This window comes from Brassica napus, chromosome C4 (assembly GCF_020379485.1).
Source record: "Brassica napus cultivar Da-Ae chromosome C4, Da-Ae, whole genome shotgun sequence".
NCBI classification, from domain to species: Eukaryota; Viridiplantae; Streptophyta; class Magnoliopsida; order Brassicales; family Brassicaceae; genus Brassica; species Brassica napus.
In genome coordinates, this window is record NC_063447.1 from 52230874 (window position 1) to 52250455 (window position 19582).

The following is a 19582-nucleotide window of genomic DNA, read 5'->3' on the forward strand; positions in this document are numbered from 1 at the left end:
ATATTTTATTACAATAGTATGTTTTTATATTTTTTTAATGTTATAATATGTTTAATATGGGTAATTTATTATTAAACCGCTGCAATATCTTATAATCAACCAATCATAAATATTCCGTAAACGCTTAATAATGCTTGAAACCGCAACCATCCGCAAACTCACTTTTAATCTACGTTTGTTTTACCTGACTGTTCTTCGACAATAAAACAAACGTAAAATCAAGAATCAAAGGCGACCTGATCAGCTGAAATTTAAAAGATCGATGCAATCTTCAAACCACGAGAACCAATAGCTCTTGGTCTAGTGGTAATGGAACTCGAGCTGGAGTGCCCGTCCTGGGTTCGAGTCGTCTTGACCATCTTCCCGCCAATAACCGTGCGTGCCCAGATGGAAGGCCTCGTGGGGATTAGTCTGAGCTTACCGCCTGGATCCCCACTAATATCAAAAAAAAAAAAAAAAAAAAATCTTCAGACGACGAGTATATTTAGAAAGATATACTGAAGATGATATATCAATAATGTACTCGATTTTAGGTGAGTACATCCAAAGAAACCTCCATTGTTTGGACAGTAACGCTTGTTGGAAGAAACGATAATTTCTTTATTAGCAATTCTTCAGGCAACTCACTAATGTTGGCCAATGGCCATAATAATAACCTAAGTTTACTACCGAATTGGAGAGAGCTCTCCCGTGTCCTGTCAAAGATTCACTAAAGGGTTTAGTACAGCAAAGAAGGCTCTATCTCTCTAGCACATGTAAACTTTCTCCCGTTCTATTAAAGGTTTTACCGAGACAAGAAACAAGAGAAATAGAACAACCTAGAAAAGACGAAGAGCTCCAAGACTTTTATGTTCAAAACCTTGGATCAAATCATCAAACTAGCTAATTCACCCGATTTGGGCCTTAGCACATCAGCCTGAATCATTCTCCTTCGATGCGCTTGTGGGCTTCTCTTTCTTTTAACTTGACTTATCGATGAACATCGTCCATGCCAGGCATCACTTTACCAAAGTATCTTCTTTTGTTACTTTGCGTTTGGGCTTATGAGTGCCTTAGCCCAATCTTTAGTCCAAAGGCTCATCTTCAGTTTATCACACCGTGGTAGTTATGGTGGGTTTTTTTTTTTTTTTTTTTTTTTTAAATATTCTTCTATTTAAAGCATGAGAAAAAAGAAAACAAGCCAGCTTATGGCCTTAGTTTGTTGGGGCATAGCCCTATTATAAAAAATGGCTAAACGCCTAACCCACATCAGAGATAAACCCAATAAAAAAAAAAAAAAAAAAAAAACCCAAAGAGAAGTTGAAAGTTAGATCCTGTGTATTTGTTATTGGAGAGTAATGGAAGGAGCGGAGGAAGAGGATACGTCGGTGGCAAACCAGAACTGGAGCATGGTAGAGGCTGCCACCGGATTTGAATCTTTGAAAGATTGGATCTTGTTTCTGATTGCTCTGTCCAGGATTTTCGATATTGTTGCCACAGTTTTGGAAGTGCTTCGATGAAGACGCCCGTTCCGCTCTTGCCATAGAGAATAGATCACATATTGTCAGACCAGTAACTGCAATTTCCAGCGCCAAGTAGGCCCTGGGAGAGCTTGCATATGAAGCAGTGTGAGGTGCCAGTCTGGTGTAGGAGTGATTTCGATCCGTTGCGCGTGATGTGACCAGAGCTCCCATGAGAAAGAACATGAGAAGAAGAGATGATCCCTAGATTCATCCCCAAGATTGCAAAGCAGACAAGTGGGAGGGACAGAGAGCCCCCATGAAATCATTATGTCTCTCGTTGGGAGTCTATTGAGAGTAACCAGCCACGCTTGAAAGCTATGACGAGGAAACCCACCCGAGTTCCAAATTGCTTTTTTCCAAGGTACCAACTGCCCATGAGATTTCAATAGTTTGTAGACAGCTCCAGTTTGATATTTCAGCCATAGCTTACCATCGATAGTCCACTCATATTCATCTGGTAATTCAGAGAGAGTAATGGAAGTGAGGAAAGCTTGAACCTGGACTTGCTTTTCCGATCGGGCAGGCCTGACATTCCATCTATCTCCAATATACATACAGGTCATGAAGAGTAGCCGCTTCTGGGATACCCATTGTGTTTGTTCTGTAGGGTGCGAGGAAGTTCCGCAAATTCCCAAAAGGTGACCAGTTATCATCCCAAAAATTTCTCTCTTTTCCATTCTCTACCTTGACAGTTATGGTGGGTTTTAACGTTTCACTCAAAAAAAAAGTCTGAGAATGGAATTTTAATCAAGAAAATTGTGGGGACTTTTTAAGTACATTTGTAATGTATTGGTATGGACTTTGAAGAGTTGGTTACAAATGGTATACAAAATATGCAATAATTTGGAAAGGTTTGGTACTTGATACAAAACAAAAGGTAGGTGGATATGTTAACCAAAAAAAGTAGATTGATATAAACTTTTCAGCCCTTACCACTATTATATTAAGCAAGAGCATAAATATGTACTATAAAATATAAATGGGTAGATATTCAAATATAGTTAAGTGTCAAATCAATCCAGGGATATTAGGACATATAATCAACAAAAAACAATAATTAGCTAAAAGTCCATAATAAGTAAGCAGCTAAGAGTATTCTGCATATTTTATGTAATACTAGGGATTTTACTGCTCTACGCGCGGTTATATATTTTAAATTTGTTAATTTATCATTTATACTATTATGTGGATTGTTTTGTTTGATTTATATTCTTTATAAATATTTACTGATTTTATAAATTTCAATATTTTCCTTTGGTCCTTATAAATTTGGAATATGATTTGCTAACACAATGTAGTCTATACGACATATTTTTGCTATCGTAAAATATGCTTACGATTCTTTAAATCAAAAATGATTTGCATGATTAACAAACTGAGTTTGGTGTTATTTTTTTCTTAATCGTTGATATTTGTTGACTTCCTACGTGGTATCTATTTCCTGTATTTTTTTTCTTAATTTTCATTTGAAACTTTAATTTATGTTTCTGGAGTTTTTTTTTTAGCTAAAAATGTTTCTGGAGTTATGACTAATTATCTTGCACTATGATTTTTTAAGAGATATCAAGTAATATGGATCTCTAATCTTTCATAATTTGGGATTAATGATCGTTATCAACATTATTTTCATTTTCGCTCTTCGATTTACAATAGTTTGTGAAAGTATTTGTTTTTCATCTTATATAGTTAACCACACGAATGTGAAACTACGATAAAAAAAATTCATCAAACTTTTCTTTTTTTACATACTTTTCAATTGTGTCTTAGGACTACAATATCTTTTTTTTTTTAATTTCTCAGTTTTGGAGGTTCATTGTTTTCAGTTGTTTTTCCTAAGTATTTAATTATCTTTGGTTTTTAGTTTTTTTTAGTTTTTTTCGTTTATGTGTTTCCTCTAGGCTTTTTATATGTTTAGCTATATTTTTGTTTTGTTTTTGTTTTAGCCCTTGTCTTTGTAGTTTGTTTATTATTGTGATATAATTATTAGTAGGTTTTTCTTTTTAAAAATATTCCTCTCCTACTACGTACATCCTTATATTGATTCTAGTATGCTTTTTGATTTGAGGTAATTTTCAGTTATATCTATTATATTAAAACATAAGACTATATTAAATTTATATTTATAGAACACACTACTAACGGAATATACTATTGAGATATTAGTTCAAATTTAATATTCTATTAAGAGAATTTCTTTAAAATAGTTGTTTTTAAGTTTTTGTCATAAAATAGCTCTCAATGAAGAAAATGACCAAAATAAGTTTTATTAAAGGGTAAAACACACATTTTTACCCTAGGGTTAATTAATCTAGATTTAAAGTTTAGAGTTAAAGGGTGGAGTTTTGGGGATAAGGTTTCAAATTTAAAATAATAAAAAATAAATTTAAAAAATTTCAAAATAAAAAAAAAGCTATTTTGGTCATTTTTGTTTTCTTGGAGGCTATTTTTGTGAAAAACACTTAGAAAGAACTATTCGAGAGAATTATCCTTCTATTAAGACTATTTTATATTGAAGAATTAGCTTATGTTTCTTATAAAATATTGTCATTGTGTGAGAGAAGAACACTGTATTTCTCGATTTTTATTCTGGAAAATATAGTAATTCATGCCAAAAAAGTATTTCAGAGAAATGTGTATATAAAACGTGACGGATGTATAAATAATATTTTAGTTGGTTTCAAATTATATATAAATTTTTTACTTAATTCAATTGTTCTCTATAACATACATGTGGGAGAGTGGGAGGAGATCGTGATGATGCAAACGCAAAGAGCTCCGATTCTATGTTCCTTGGGAGAAACATGTTAAAGAGTAACAAAACCTTTGAGCTTACTTTTGTGCGAACCCAAAAATATTTTCATATATACAACAATACTTGTATCTTCCTAAAACTGGCGAGCTTAATTTTAAACCAGATGATATTTGAAATTTGGCATCAGAGTGTATGACAGACCTTATAAGCTCAATTATCTAATCATAAGAAATGAATGCATATCGCTTTAAAAGTTAAACTTTAAAAAAGTAAACAACGCATCGTGAACCCTTAGAATTATCCTTATTATTTTGACCCTTCATTAATCTCTGCAAAGAAGGAATCACACGAAAATGATAAGAAAACAAAATGGATTCCAAAATGGTTTAAACAGTAAAGGAAAATAACTGACCTGGTTAGGAAGTCAGGCTCTATCTGAGATAGTCTAATTCGCATATCAGGAGCCGTTGGAGCAGCTCCAGGCCTAATTGTAGGCTACAACTTGTAGCGAAAGCTTCACTACAGACACCTAACTAATTCCTTTGGAAAAGCCTCTCAGGCTGTTTCACAAAGATGCATGTCACACAGTACGTTAATCTCAAGCTTGTTTCGTCCTAATATGTGAACTACTGAAATCAAATACAATGTATCAGCAGCTTGTAACATACCGTACGTGTTTCCAATAAAAGTTGGTGGTTCAAGATAAAACTGATAAGCGCTGCAAAAGAATAATAATTAGAGTGAGATATAAGTCTTTAACATTGTTTTTATAGTTCAACTATGACTAAATAAATTTCTAGAGCACAACTTTAACTTTGCAAGCCAAGCAATGGGATCAATGATGGTATATGTTATAACTACGCTGTTGCAAACACGTGCGACCTGATCTTCAAACAGAAACAATAATTGTGTAAATAAATAGATATGAACATGCTAACTAAACTACCTTGCTAAGGGATGAACTCTTCTGATATATCATCATGTCCAGAGTCTTCTCTACAACAGATAATACGGCCCTTTTATAGGAACATGATTCTTCCTCAGAACAGATACTCTTAGAGATTCCCTTCGTAACCTCACCACAACATAAATAATCTGACACAGCATAGTTCTCGTTAGTATAAAGACTTTTCAATAACTCAAACCAGATTTTACCCAGAAAATGGATATAAAGAGAAGTAACTTGAATTCATCTATGTTAATCTGAAGCATAGTTTCCTAATTTGCTGGTGTCAAGTAGAATTCATCTTTGCTAACATTGAGCTTCCACCAAACTCATTAAACTCAACATGAGCATGTGTCAAAGAACATAAATTCTCTTTAAAAAATCAACTGAATGTTGCAGAGCTGCATAAGAAGTGGTTGTTATTCATGTGTTGTATGATGGGAGCGTCTCAAACGTGTGGAAAAAAGAAGACAAAAAAAATTCACTTACGAACCGGAAGGCAATACGCTGGTGGATGATGATCTTTTGGTATGGGAGAACAAAAAAAAATTCACTTACGAACAACATAGGTCACATGACGAACTGGAAGGCAGTAGATGTGATTCGGCTGAGATGGCTTTAAAATACAGGACGACTGGAGACTTTCCGGTGGATCTCGTTGTCATAGTTTCAGCTTTCCGGTTAATTTGTCGGTTCGTCGGCGGTCTCCCACCCCTCTTTCTCTTTCGGACCTCGTTCTACGTTGTCGGAACAGTTTCGTTTTGGCGTCAACGGTCCTGGTGAACTGTCGACGGATCTTGCGCTGGTTGTGGACGCCCCAGCGTGAAGTCGCGGCCCACCGGAATGCCGACTGCTGGTGTTCAATTCGGGGTCGGGACTCAGTTTCTCAGAGCCTTCTTTTGCTCATACCATTCTCCTCTCTGCTATTAGATTGTTTGTTTGTGACTGAGGTTGAAGCCTTGTAACCTAGAGCCGACGTTTCTCCATAAAAATGGGAGTGAAGAACATATTGATTGATACGATATGGACACGAAAAGGAGAAGACAAAGAGTGTGAGTCAGAACTGATCGACACTTCCATAGGATATTAGGGTTTCGGAAGTGGGTCCATTTGGGCCAAAACGACCCAATTTTTTTTCATTTTCTAATAAGCTCACGTGACGTGGCAAAAATCAAGTTTTTCATTGGTTGATATTGATGACTTATTCTTTGTTGATTATATATCCTAATTTGTAAACAAAAAGAGAGTAAACTATTTGTAATAGTTGCATTTAAAACTGAAATATTTATTGCACAAATTATATTCCAACAAATTGTTGGTTCACAAAATTAAGAATAAAATAGTTATAGTTACAGCATAGACAAAAAACACATGGATTTGGTTCAGATTAAATTATTTTATTTCTAATTTTGTATTAATTTAAAAAGGAATTGTGTACATAATATTTGAATATTAAATCTATCAACTATAAATGTTTAGAAAATAATGTTTGTGTTTGCGTGATCCATATAAGTTTTAAAGTAAAAAATATCAATCATTTTCTTATAAATTTGAATTGAGAAGATTTCTAAAACTGGAGAAGACTAATATATTATTATGTTATTTAAAAATCTAGATCTTAATCACATTTCAATGTGGCATGTGTTTTTAGAGACATAATCAAATGTTTGATAATTTCTAAATTTTCTAGCATATTTATAAAATTTTATAAAGTAGCGATGTATATGAAAGAAGATTTAAAATTTTCGAAATAAATATATAAACCAATTTATAGAAATCAATGTTTATGAAAAACTTCTAAATGATATTTTATTATTTTTAGAAAAAAATCATGATTTTTAAGATTTTGCAAAACCGATACATCTTTTGGGATTTTATGGGGTTTGGCCCACCACCGAGTCCAAGTGTTGTTTAACCAAACTAAACACACAACAGCAAAGAAGAAAACAAATGTGGTGTAAAAAATGGTGGTAGGTGAAGGATCGTGAGAGGCAGGAGAGCACTCCACGCTCTTCTTCTCTTCTCCTATAACATCAACTTGTCTTCCTCCTTTAACCAAGCTTGAACATCATTCTCACACTCTCAATTCAACAATGAGAACTCTTCTACCTTCTTCTCCTCACAATCCAATGCTCCGATATTCCCAAACTCCGGCGACGGTAACGGCCTCACGGAGACGCTTCATTCATTGCGGCAAGAGATCCGACTCTTCCGCCGTTGGCTCAAGCAGATCAGATTGGCAAAGCTCTTGGGCCATTCTCTCTAGCAAAGTCGTTTCTCAGGAACAATCCGAATCTCTACTCTCCTCCGTTAACGGTCACAGCAACGGCTCCGCCGAGACCTCGTCTCTGAATCTCGTACCGTTCGATAACAACTCGTTGGCTCCGATTCAGCAGTCGAAGAAGACGACGCCTCTCAGCATTACGGATCTATCTCCCGCTCCGATGCACGGATCTAATCTCCGAGTCGCGTATCAAGGCGTCCCCGGCGCTTACTCCGAAGCCGCCGCCGGTAAAGCTTACCCTAACTGTCAAGCGATTCCGTGCGATCAATTCGAAGTTGCGTTTCAAGCGGTTGAGCTTTGGATCGCGGATCGCGCGGTTTTGCCCGTGGAGAACTCTCTCGGAGGTTCGATTCATCGTAACTACGATCTTCTCCTCCGTCACCGTCTCCACATCGTCGGAGAGGTTCAGCTTCCTGTTCACCACTGTCTCTTGGCTCTCCCCGGCGTGCGGAAAGAGTTCCTCACGCGCGTTATCTCTCACCCTCAGGGACTCGCTCAGTGCGAGCACACGCTCACCAAACTCGGCCTCAACGTCGCGCGTGAGGCCGTCGACGATACCGCCGGAGCCGCGGAGTTCATCGCCGCGAACAACGTCCGCGACACCGCGGCGATAGCGAGCGCACGCGCCGCGGAGATCTACGGGCTTGAGATACTCGCGGACGGGATCCAGGACGACGCGAGTAACGTCACGCGGTTTGTGATGCTGGCGCGTGAGCCGATCATACCGAGGACGGATAGGCCGTTCAAGACGAGTATTGTGTTCGCGCACGAGAAAGGCACGTGCGTTCTGTTCAAGGTGCTCTCGGCTTTCGCGTTTAGGAACATTAGCTTGACGAAGATCGAGTCGAGGCCTAACCACAATGTCCCGATCAGGCTCGTCGACGAGGCTAACGTCGGGACGGCTAAGCATTTCGAGTATATGTTTTACGTTGACTTCGAGGCTTCGATGGCGGAGGCGCGTGCGCAAAACGCGCTTTCTGAGGTTCAGGAGTTCACGTCGTTCTTACGTGTCTTGGGGAGTTACCCGATGGATATGACTTCTTGGTCACCATCGCCGCCTTCTTCGTCGCCATCTTCATTGTCATTGTAACACTATTTTATCATACCAGGTAAAATCATTGGGAGTAAAGTTTAAAGAAAATTTCAATAAGAGCATGATTATCCGGGATCCTTAGTGGGTTTCTTAGTGTGTAGGTCTCCACAAAATCTTTAAGAATCGGTTACAAAAACTACTAATTAAGAACCGATCTTAGCGAGTTTCTTACACTGTTCGCGGGTCCCACTGACACATGACGGCCTGCGATTGGTTTGCTTTTTAATTTTTTTTTTTTTTTTTTAAACTATCTTAAATCATGGCCTAAGTTTTTGGGTGTTTTGTTTTTTGATATTTTTTATTTAGCTCATTGTAGTAACATGTCATTTTTTTTCACTTTAATGGTTGATTGATGATGGATCTTTGTTTTGAGGAGTGCAGACGTGGATAAAGAAATACTCCGTTAGTGATAGTGACACTTGAACGATAACTCCAATACGGTGAATCTATAGTTCGATCACCACCAGATAATTTAACATTGCATTTCTGGAACTGACGGACTGATTTTGGTCGCTAGACACTTTGGTTAATTCAAATAAAAAAGAATATCAATGTTCGGTTAGGTGGGTGTAGTGCCGAATCAATTAATCAGAAATTAGTCGAATAGTTATTTTTTGAATTTTATGTGATTTTAAGAGTTATATATTAAATATATTCACTCATTTCGTAATTCTTGTGTGGCCTAATGGTATGTCGCTAACATGCTTCAACGCTCATTTCTTTATTTTTCTTTGCTAATCTCGTGTTTTTAGTCTAAATACTATAAATCTATGATCTAATATGCGACTTAGAACTTAAAGTCTACAACAGGAAGATTTTTTTAAAAAATCCGATAACTATACGTTTCGAGGCAAATCGCCACAGTCACCAACCGTTTCCCGACTTTCCGGCGAGTAATCAGCCGAGTTGAGAGATTTTTCGAAGAGGGGTGAATATACATACTCCGTAACACAATTATCCTTTAGAGCTTTCTCTCTCATCTCTATTCCCTTTCTAAAACCTTTCACAAAGAACAGAGAGAGCTTTCGTTTATGTTGGTTTGTCGATCCTCTCGGCCTCCACTCTTGATTATCGGGCTTTTGACTCTTGGTTGGGGTGACTTCCATAGCACCTCATCGTGGGCTTTGTCTCCGGGAAACAGTGGCTCATAAAGCACCGATTTCACCGACTTTGGTTTGATCACCACTTCTCGTTTCACATGTTTCACCGACTTTCGATCTGATCCTCTTTTTCTTCCTCCCCTTTCTTTAAGGTCGTTTCATCTTCAAGCTAAACTTTATCTACAACGATGATTGCTTATTTTTTTCAGGAAGATCGAAGTTTTTTTGATCGATTGATAATGGTGCTTATCCTTCTAGAAATGACGATTCGTCAGACTAAGTTTCTGAGGTTGAATTTCTATGACGGCTGCTCGGCTTGAATGGCCTCCGTTGATGGCGGAGTTTCGATGATCATCTTTTCTGGCTCTGGCGGAGGAAGTTAGCCCCCGCCTTCACACGTGTTCTGAGAACATGTCATTTCCTCCGCTACGATTTACGGTTGCTGGGCTTACGGTCCCAAGTTTTGTTTATGTGTGTCTTCCCCTATGTAGCTCTATAATTTTCTAGAAAATATAGTATAATTCATTTTTTTATCATAGAAACGTCTTAACCACTATATTTTCGTTCATTACATGTTCTTAGATTCGAAAAAATATCCGCTTTTTGGTTTTATGGCTATCTCCCATTCAAATCTATACAAATTTATGCAAAAATATCTTTCTCGACTGTGAAACATCTCACACACATCATCCAAATAAATCATCCCCGAGAAAAATCCTAAAAATCCAGTGATGTGCATTCAAAGATCCACGTAGAACTTCAAACAACCAATTTAGATATGTTTAGTCAGAACTGTAATTGCATTTTAAAAACATTAGAACTTCCATAACTTTCAAAACAAAATGAAAATCAACATAAAAACTAAACTAAAAACAGTTAAATTTTGATATTTAGACTATTTTTTTGGAACTTAAACATCAAAGGTTAAGTAACATAAAATATGTCTTAATTGTAAAACTTTCAAAAAAAAATATTATGTCAAAATAAAGTTTAAATCATTTTTCAGAAAAAAGTAAGTTAAAATATTTATAAAACAACTAACAAAAAGTACATACAAGAAATTAACTTAATATCTAGGGTATTTACTTGAAAAATTAACATATATAATTGTGATTAAATATTAAAATATAATAAATTTCCATCTAAATAAAATTGATTTAAGATTTGTTACTAAAAGATAAGATGATGTCTTAGAAAGATATAAATCTTCTAAGCAATCTTATTTGTCAAAATAAAATATAAATTAGTACAAAAGACTAACAAGATAGAACTGACCTAAATTAGATTGATATTTATGCTACTTCTTTAAGAATTTAACATCAAAATTATTTTTGTTAAATATCAGAAATAGTAAAATTCCATATCATTTGAAACAAAATGGTAATAAATATCTCATAAATCAAATTTAAAACTATTTAAAAGGTACTAAATTAATAATTAGAATGATATTATGTAAATAAACATAAAAGTTTCACTAACATGAAGAAATAAATTAAATCTTAAAAGTTTTGAAAAATCATATATGTCAATAAAAATACAAATCAGCATAAACATACTCTCTCTGTTCCTAAATATAAGATGTTTAGGAAAAATACACATATTAAGAAAATTGTTTTTTTTGTTTAGAAAATATCGTTAAAACTATAAAATAATTGTATTCAACCAATTACAAAATAGATTATTAAATATGATTGATTACACAGTTATTAATAAAGTAAAAGTTACCTAGAAAGTTGAAAACATCTTATATATTGGAACATCAATTTTTTTTGAAACATCCTACATTTAGGAACAGAGAGAGTATATTATAAGATGAAAATTTATGAATTTAATAAGTCGTCTACAGCTTTTGATTACGCTCAATAAATTGCATTACAAAGGTTTTTTTAATTGTTACATCTAATCTATCATTATACCGTAAGATTTGTCTATTTTTTATTATAATGTTATACAAAAATAAGTTTGTGTAAAAAACAATTTAGGTTAAAGCATCACTAATCAATGCATTGTGAGAAGTTTTTATAAATTTTCCAAAAAAATCTAATTTGCTTCTCACTATTCCAATTTCATCTTAAGCTGTTTAATAATTAACTTACGAACAATGGAAATATGTTTCTACTCTTAACATACAAACAATATTGTGAGGTTATACATTTTCTACACAATACCGATGACTAATATATTTGCATATGTGTAATGTAATCTATCCAAAGTAGTTTAATGTAGTATCTAAACATGGAATCGTTCATATTGAAATCTCCTAAAAATTCACATTTTTATAATCAATAATTATTTAAAAAATAATAAATACCAAACAAATTTTAGTATTGAAAATGAATTATAGCTTCAAATTTAAAGATTTATTGAATTATTTTTATTGGTCTACAAATTTACAGATTTAAATATTAAAAATGATTTAACATTAATGAAAAATATATATTTATATGAAATGAATGTTATTTACATATTCTTCAAATAGTAATTTAAAAATTCAATCAGATGATGTATAAAAAAAATATGTGATATACATAAAATTATAGAAAATATTATTATTTTATTAAATATAAAGTATTTGAACTTTTAATAAACTTTTAACATGATCTTTTAATAAACTTTTAAGATGATTAATAGCTATAATATTAATAGAACTTCAACTATATTTACATATAAAATATATATTAAAATATAAATTAATGATATTGCTAACAAAAAATAATTAATTTTTCAAAACATTTCACTCTAATTTATCAAATATTATATCAAAACAAATAAATTGTATAATATAAACATAAAATATAATTAATTTATTTTAAACTTTGAAGTTTGAGTTATATTTAACATTAAAATTTGTAAATTTTATAGACAAACAAACCGCACATAGTGCGGTAAAACCTCCAGTTATATATAAAAATTCATTAAGTATATTATTCATAGAATTTAACTGTTCTAAATTTTGACATGAAAGTTCGAATGCGAAAAATGACCCGCAAATAAATAGATATGGTTGACTGAATGCATATAAAATCCATCAAACAAGGCTGATCCCAAATAGGCCTATTACAAAGAAAAGCCCATTAAATAGCTAACCCAAAAAAAATTGTATTCAAAACCCTACCTGCATCCTTATAAAATAAGCGGCTCCGCTCCAAACATTTTTTCAAACGAACTCTTGAACCCTAATCTCTTCTTCATCTTCAAGCAGCCACCTCTTTCGCTAGCTATGGAGTTTTGGGGTACGTCTCTCTGAAACTATCTCTCTATAACTTCTATCGAACACCTTTGCGGCCTTACTGTTTCCGACATAAATGATGCAGGAACTTGTTTGTCCTTATTGCTTATGTCTGTATGTACATTGTCTTGTGTTATCATTTGGGTTTTAGTTTGGTGATAAAGTGAGTAGGGTGTTCTGTTTCAAAACATTTATCTTCTTGTGAGCTTTTGTCTGAACATATGTGTGCTTATGTTGTAGGTATTGAGATTAAGCCTGGAAAGCCCACCAAGGTGGAACAAGAAGATGGTTACATGATCCATGTCTCTCAGGTCTGTTATCAATATTAATGTAATGTCTTTTCTTGAAAGATTCTTCTGTTAGTGTTTTGATTGTTTTGTGGCGTGTTCTGTCTCAGATTGCAATTGGTGAGTTCAACAAGGTTGGAGATAAGACTGTTCAGGTCTTTGTGAAGGTTAGTGGTGATGATAAGCAAAAGCTTCTCATCGGAAACCTCTCTCAGAAGGTTCCTCAAGTTTATCTTGATCTCTTGTTCGAGCAAGATTTTGAGGTCTCACATGAGTGCAAAAGCTCCAGTGTCTATCTTCTTGGTTACAAGACCGTTGATCCTATGGATGGTGAGCTCAACTCTGGTGAGTTCCATGGTTTCTATATTATAATGGTTTTTTATATGAATGTATTGAAAGCTGGAAGCTAATCTTTAACTTTTTTTTTACTTGCAGATTTTGATTCAGAGGATGAGGATATTCCCATGGATATGTTTCGAAGCGGTGAGTTTACTTTACTATTGCCACTGTCTTGAAGTTTTACTTTGTGGCTTTGTTACGAATCTTAACTTCGTCATTTTTTATTCAGAATTGGAGAAATCAAAGGCCAATGGTCAAAAGGCCAACCTTGAAGATGATGAATCTGACTCTGATGAGGTAAATTTTACCTTTTTAGTTATAAATAGTGCAAATTTTAATATCTTATGAGTTGTGAGTCAATAAATAAGTTGGAAGCTATGATCTTTGATTTTCTGTAATGTAACGCATGTTTTCTTCTGTTTATTTGGATTAGATGGGTTCGGATGTGGATGAGGATGACTCAGAAGAAGAAGAAGAGGATACACCCGTAAAGGTATTTTTCTTACAAACTATCTCTTTGCAATTAGAGATAGCGAACATTTTAATGAATTTATTGAATCAAAAATAGGTTGAGCCTCCGAACAAGAAAAGACCAAATGGTGGAGCAACGAACAACAACAACACAGTTGCATCAAAGAAAGCCAAAGTTGCAAATCAGCAAGGTAACTAAAACTTAAGACAGAAGTAAAAGCTCACAAGTTTGAATGTGAAGATTGGACTAATGGTTGGTTTTTAAACTGATTTGGTGTAGGAGGGCATAAGGGGCACAAGTGCGGCGGTGTTCATCCTCCAAAAAGAAATTAGAGAGAGCCAAGTCTCATTTTTTTCATATGAAGTTTTGATAGTATTTTCCTTGTTGGTGAATGGTTGAGTTACTTGTGAGGATTTTGGATTTTGTTTAATCATTCAAATATATTTTATGTTGTTGTCTGCCATGTCAATGGTTTTAAATGAAGTATGCTTTTTGTTATTTAGGCTAAATACACCATCGGTTTGTTGTTTTAGAATTTAGGTATAAATTTCTGCAGTTCCGATAGTTCCGGACATGCATTGAAGGATCAGTTTACTAGTACAGTTTCCATTACCAGATTTGATGTCCTTGCCAATATCTTTAAGGAAGGTGAAGATCAGCAGGAGGAGTGCCCCAGAAAGTGATTACCACAAAAAAGCTCAAGTCTAATCAGAAAGGTAAGAACAAAAGTCAAAAAAGGCTAATGCTCCAAAGAAAGCTCATCACACTTTACATCATACCATTACCAAGAAGAATTCCTCACAGAGGTTATAATGATTATGCGATTTTTTTTTTTGCATGGAACTCATACGGCTTCAATAGAATGCGCAAACACAATGCTATACGATCTTGGTTACGGGAAACTAATCCTATTTTTGGTCGTCTTCTTGAAACTCGGCTGAGATAAGACTTCTCGAAGTCAATAATTCAATACACTTTTAGTGGGTGGAATTTTGAGACGAAGTATGAGTACCCTCAGCTTATAACGACTCTTATTTCCTTTACTTCAGGTGAAGAGTTCATGGTTTCGTGCATCTATACTTCCAATTTTTAAAGAGATAGAACTTTGCTTTGGGAAGAAATCAGATCATTGAAGGATAGTTTTAATGCTGGTAGTGTTCCTTGGATTGTATTGGGTAATTTCAACCAAATATTGGGTATTAGATGAACATTCTTGTGGAAAGGCTTCGAGTAATCAGTCATGCAAAACAGTTTCATAAAATGAAGATGGGAAATGGAAACCAAAACTTCTTTCTGGTTTGATTTTTGGTCTCCACTTGGACGTTTGTATGATATCACTGGAGTCCGTGGGTGTATTGACTTGGGGATAAGAGCGGCTGCAACGGTTCTTCAGCGTTGTTTTTGAGAAGAAGAGTAGAAGCCATCGACAAAATATTCTGAACATTATTGAAGCTGCTATGGAAGAACAGAGAACCAAGCTATCAAATGAAAAGGATTGTGCCGTCTGGAAGAGTTCTCCTGATGCTTATAAACCTGTATTCAGCACAAAAAACACTTGGAGTTTACTTCATCAGCAAGCTCAAACTGTCGACTGGCACAAGAGCTTATGGTTCAAACATCATACTCCAAAATTTGCTTTCTTTACTTGGTTAGCTATTCAGAACCGTCTAACAACTGGTGACCGAATGCTTCAATGGTCCTCTAGTATAAACCCATCGTGTGTGTTCTGCAACCAGTTGGAAACTAGGGATCATTTGTTTTTTTCATGTCCATTCGCTGCAGAGGTGTGGTCTTGGCTAACCAAAAACCTTCTTCGTGGGAGGTTCACCACAGACTGGACAGAGATAATAGAGATTACCAAGGATAATAGTCAGGACTTTCTTTCCAAGTTCCTAAGAGCATCTCCAACCCCACTCCATAATTTACTGCAAATAGAGTGGAAAATGAAGTGATGAACAAACAAAAAAGTGATTACTCCATCTCTAACCCGCTATGTTTTCCAGCTTTCGATACATTCTTTATGGCGAGAAAGAAATGACAAAAGGCATGGAGCTACTCCAACGACAGTCTCGGTTATGGACGGCATGCTTGATAGGCAAGTCTGAAACAAATGTCTCTCCTTCCGCCAGGTTCGAAATTTCACCTTCGCTGCAGCCTTAGGGGTGTGGTTTTCCACCACATAACATAGAGTCTCAAAATCTTGAGTTTTCTTTTCTATAAAATGTAGCACAAGTTGCAAAACAGTATATTTTCTTTTGAGTAAATTTAACATATATTCAAAAAAAAAAAAATTAGTCATGTAGATGTCTCAAACCTTAATTTGAACTGTGAGCTTACTGACCTGGTTTATGTTCGCCTTAAGTTCACCTAGTGGAATCATTAGGATGAGGGTCCAACTGGGAAGAAACTTGATTGTGAAATGATAATATTCCCATTTCGACAAAAGAAATTATAAAATATTTTTTTTTATAAAGTGTTCATGTTCAATTTTTCTTTCAAACGTATCATAAAATAACATTTCTCAAAACTAAAAAAAAGTTATTTTTTAGAAGAAAACGACACTTTACTTCAGAATACAAATTAGATACTTATTTTCTTTTATTTAAGTGTTAATAACCTTTGTCAGTTATGCGACCAAACAAAAACAAACAAATTCTACAAACTAAAAAAACTTTTATTGCGTCTGCCGGGAGTCGAACCCGGGTCTATTGCTTGGAAGGCAATTATCCTAACCGTTGGACTACAGACGCTATTACGTTTGTTATGTTCCTTTCACATACATTAAAAAGAGAAAGAAAAACAAACCTATCTCATCATTTATTAATTATAATTTATAAGTTATAACCATCTGAGGACCGGGAAATAAAAATTCCGAGTTAGTGCAATACGAGCGTATAAAACAGATGTGTACTTTTTATGAAACGAATCATCCCCTTAAAATACTAACACAACATCTCTGTCTAATCTCATTCGCTACAAATGATTAACAGTGTGCTTTCCGATAGACGCAACATACATGGCCAAAGACACCAGCTGAGAGGAGAACAAAAAATAGACGGTATACTTGAAACGGCGAACTAGCGTAATGAAATAATATTGTTTTCTCAACAAGAAATGTAAAAAAAAAGAGTCAATGAGATGTAGAAAAAACAAAGAATCGAATAGAGTTCTTAAAAAAGCCTAATCAGGGCGTCTGTGTTGATAACTGGGGGACTTGTAACATTTTAGGAAGCTACTGGTTTGGATGTTGCCTTCTTCACAGCTTCTGCATAAGTCCTGTGCTGATAGGTTAAGGTCGATTCCAGCAAGTCCCACAGAGATGTCTTCGGGTTCCATCCAAGTTGGCGGTTGATGATGGTCATGTCTGGGATTCTCTTGTCACTGTCATCATAACCTTCCCCGTAAAACTCTTTTGAGCTTACATCCACCGTCGGGCTCTCTATTGCTCCCTCTCCACTCACTTTTGCGTATACCTGAAACATTTGTTTCAATTTTGAGAACCAATAGACAGAAACTCTTTCTTTTTGCTGCTTTGAAACAAATCTTACTCACCTCGGTCATCATTTCAGCAAGCTGTCGTACTGTGACTTCGTTGTTCGGGTTGCCTACATTGAATATATGCCCATTGGCCCTCTCGGGGTTTTCCTGAAACACAAACACACAATATCAATGCAGGTTAACAGTTTGTAAACGAAAAGCACAAAGGATGGTATTAGCCAATAGAGCACTTACTATCATCAAAAGAACAGCTTCGATAGCATCCTTGATGTAGATAAAAGTTCTCTGTGATTCTCCACCATCCACAAGCTTCAGAGGCTCACGGCGAAGAAGATTCTGGAAGATAGCAACACATAGGCTCAAAAACTGCATACAAATAACATTCGATATAGACACGGATTTGTACTTACATTACTAAAGCAGGCGAGAACACGGGGGACACCTTCGCTAGGACCATCAATGCCGGGGATGAAATCCATCCTAGGTCCAATCCAGTTAAAAGGTCTTACAATGGTGAACTCCAGTCCATTCTCAGCACCCTCAGCTGTCACAAGAAACAAGTGAAGTGAAGTGAAAACCTTTTGGCTCTTACCGCATTATATTAACATGCTGTCTTTTTAGAAAATGCTTACCGTAAACGAGTCTCTCAATCAACTGCTTTGCACACGCGTATGACCACCTTTGCTTCTCAATTGAACCAAATATGCAAGGGGAAACATCTTCTTTAAGAACATAGAAAGAAGGATCCTGTAAAAAGAACCACAAATCAAATTTTGTAAACAATGTAGCAAGCATTTGCAAGCAATGAAGGTAGAGGAACCATGTTTTCTACATACTCAAGATCCCATATAATAATAATCAGACTTCCATGTGTAACTGATAAACTAGTTCGCAAAATTCTCAACTGAATACAATTTTTTTCCCTTTATCAAGATCTACTGAGTCATTCATAGTCTAAATCATGTAAAAGTGACAATCATTCATCAGCACATTTCATAGGTAAAAAGACAATAAAATGTAGAAAGCGAGGCCTGACCTCGCGCAGAGGATGATCCCTGGGAAGAAAGCTTCCAATGGTTTTGCCATAAACTTCACAGGTAGAAAAGTGAATGAGCCGCTTGTTGTTCTCAGAGCAGTACTTAACCTAACACACCCCAACACATTAACCAATCAAATCACAACTACTATTAAGCTCTATTCTCCACAATTCTCCACAAAATGCTTCAAACAAAAAGCTAAAAGCAAAGAAACACATACAACTGGAAGCGCGTCAATGAAGTTGCTGTAGATTGTATCAAGAGGACGCGTATTGTAATCAGCTGGAGTACAGATCGCAGCAAGATTTATAGTCTGCACAGCAACAAACAGATTCAAAACTATAATCAAAAGAGAAACGGATTCAGATCTGACTCTTTCAATCATCAATTCATTTTTCAATTCCTCTCTCTCTCTCTCTCTCTCTCTCTCTCTCTCTCTCGAACAGTTTTCTTATTCGCGATACGTACCAGATCCGCCATCTTGACGAGTCCTTCGAGCCTGGAATCATGCTTGATGTTGATGCGATGGAACTGGATCCGATCTTTCCACTCGGCGGTATCCGGCTCCAGCAAGTGCTTGATCTTGTCGTTGTACACGTCGAGCGCGAGCACCTTGTGCGGAGTCTCCGTCAGGAGCTTTTCGCAGAGGTGCGAGCCGATGAAACCTCCGGCGCCGATCATGCATATCGTCATCGGCTTTATCGGTTTGCCGTCCAGATCCACTCTACCAGCTCCGTTCGCCATTTTGAAAATTTGAGATCAGAAACCGAGAATAGAGAGCGAGCAAGGAAGGAAGCTTTTCTCTACGAGAGAGAGAATCGTTCGAGAATCCCGCGCTTTCTCTCTCTATGAGATAATTATTGGCTGTAACGAGTAGAGAGAGAGTGGCGACGGTGGAGATATTTATGAGGGGGGAGAGAGGAGCATATGAACGGAGGCAAATGTTCGTCAAAATATCCAAATCTCACTCTCTCTCCACTGGCGCGTCTATAAAAAAACTTTAAAAATGATAAAATCTTCGTATTTTAAAATTTTTTTTTTAA

General features: G+C 35.6%; 3 protein-coding genes and 1 non-coding gene across 4 annotated transcripts; 2 read left to right on the plus strand and 2 right to left on the minus strand.

The window, feature by feature from the left end:
- The first annotated feature begins 7144 nt into the window (after positions 1-7144).
- LOC111212716 (arogenate dehydratase 3, chloroplastic-like) lies at positions 7145-11214 on the plus strand. The gene is made up of 2 exons (XM_048756489.1): positions 7145-8593; positions 8959-11214. The coding sequence occupies exon 1, from the start codon at positions 7294-7296 to the stop codon at positions 8572-8574; it is 1281 nt and encodes a 426-aa protein (XP_048612446.1). The 5' UTR covers positions 7145-7293; the 3' UTR covers positions 8575-8593; positions 8959-11214.
- Positions 11215-12669: 1455 nt separating this feature from the next.
- LOC106424280 (histone deacetylase HDT4-like) lies at positions 12670-14502 on the plus strand. Its single transcript, XM_013865031.3, has 8 exons — positions 12670-12910; positions 13147-13217; positions 13304-13538; positions 13629-13676; positions 13762-13829; positions 13966-14025; positions 14101-14194; positions 14284-14502. The coding sequence occupies exons 1-8, from the start codon at positions 12898-12900 to the stop codon at positions 14334-14336; spliced, it is 642 nt and encodes a 213-aa protein (XP_013720485.2). The 5' UTR covers positions 12670-12897; the 3' UTR covers positions 14337-14502.
- Positions 14503-16682: 2180 nt separating this feature from the next.
- TRNAG-UCC lies at positions 16683-16754 on the minus strand. The gene has a single exon. It is a non-coding gene; the product is annotated as a tRNA-Gly (tRNA).
- Positions 16755-17042: 288 nt separating this feature from the next.
- Positions 17043-19511, minus strand: LOC106424325 (UDP-D-apiose/UDP-D-xylose synthase 1). The gene is made up of 8 exons (XM_013865075.3): positions 19008-19511; positions 18760-18852; positions 18539-18646; positions 18135-18249; positions 17913-18046; positions 17737-17838; positions 17557-17649; positions 17043-17477 (listed from the first exon to the last, which is right to left on the minus strand). The coding sequence occupies exons 1-8, from the start codon at positions 19281-19283 to the stop codon at positions 17229-17231; spliced, it is 1170 nt and encodes a 389-aa protein (XP_013720529.2). The 5' UTR covers positions 19284-19511; the 3' UTR covers positions 17043-17228.
- Positions 19512-19582: the final 71 nt, after the last annotated feature.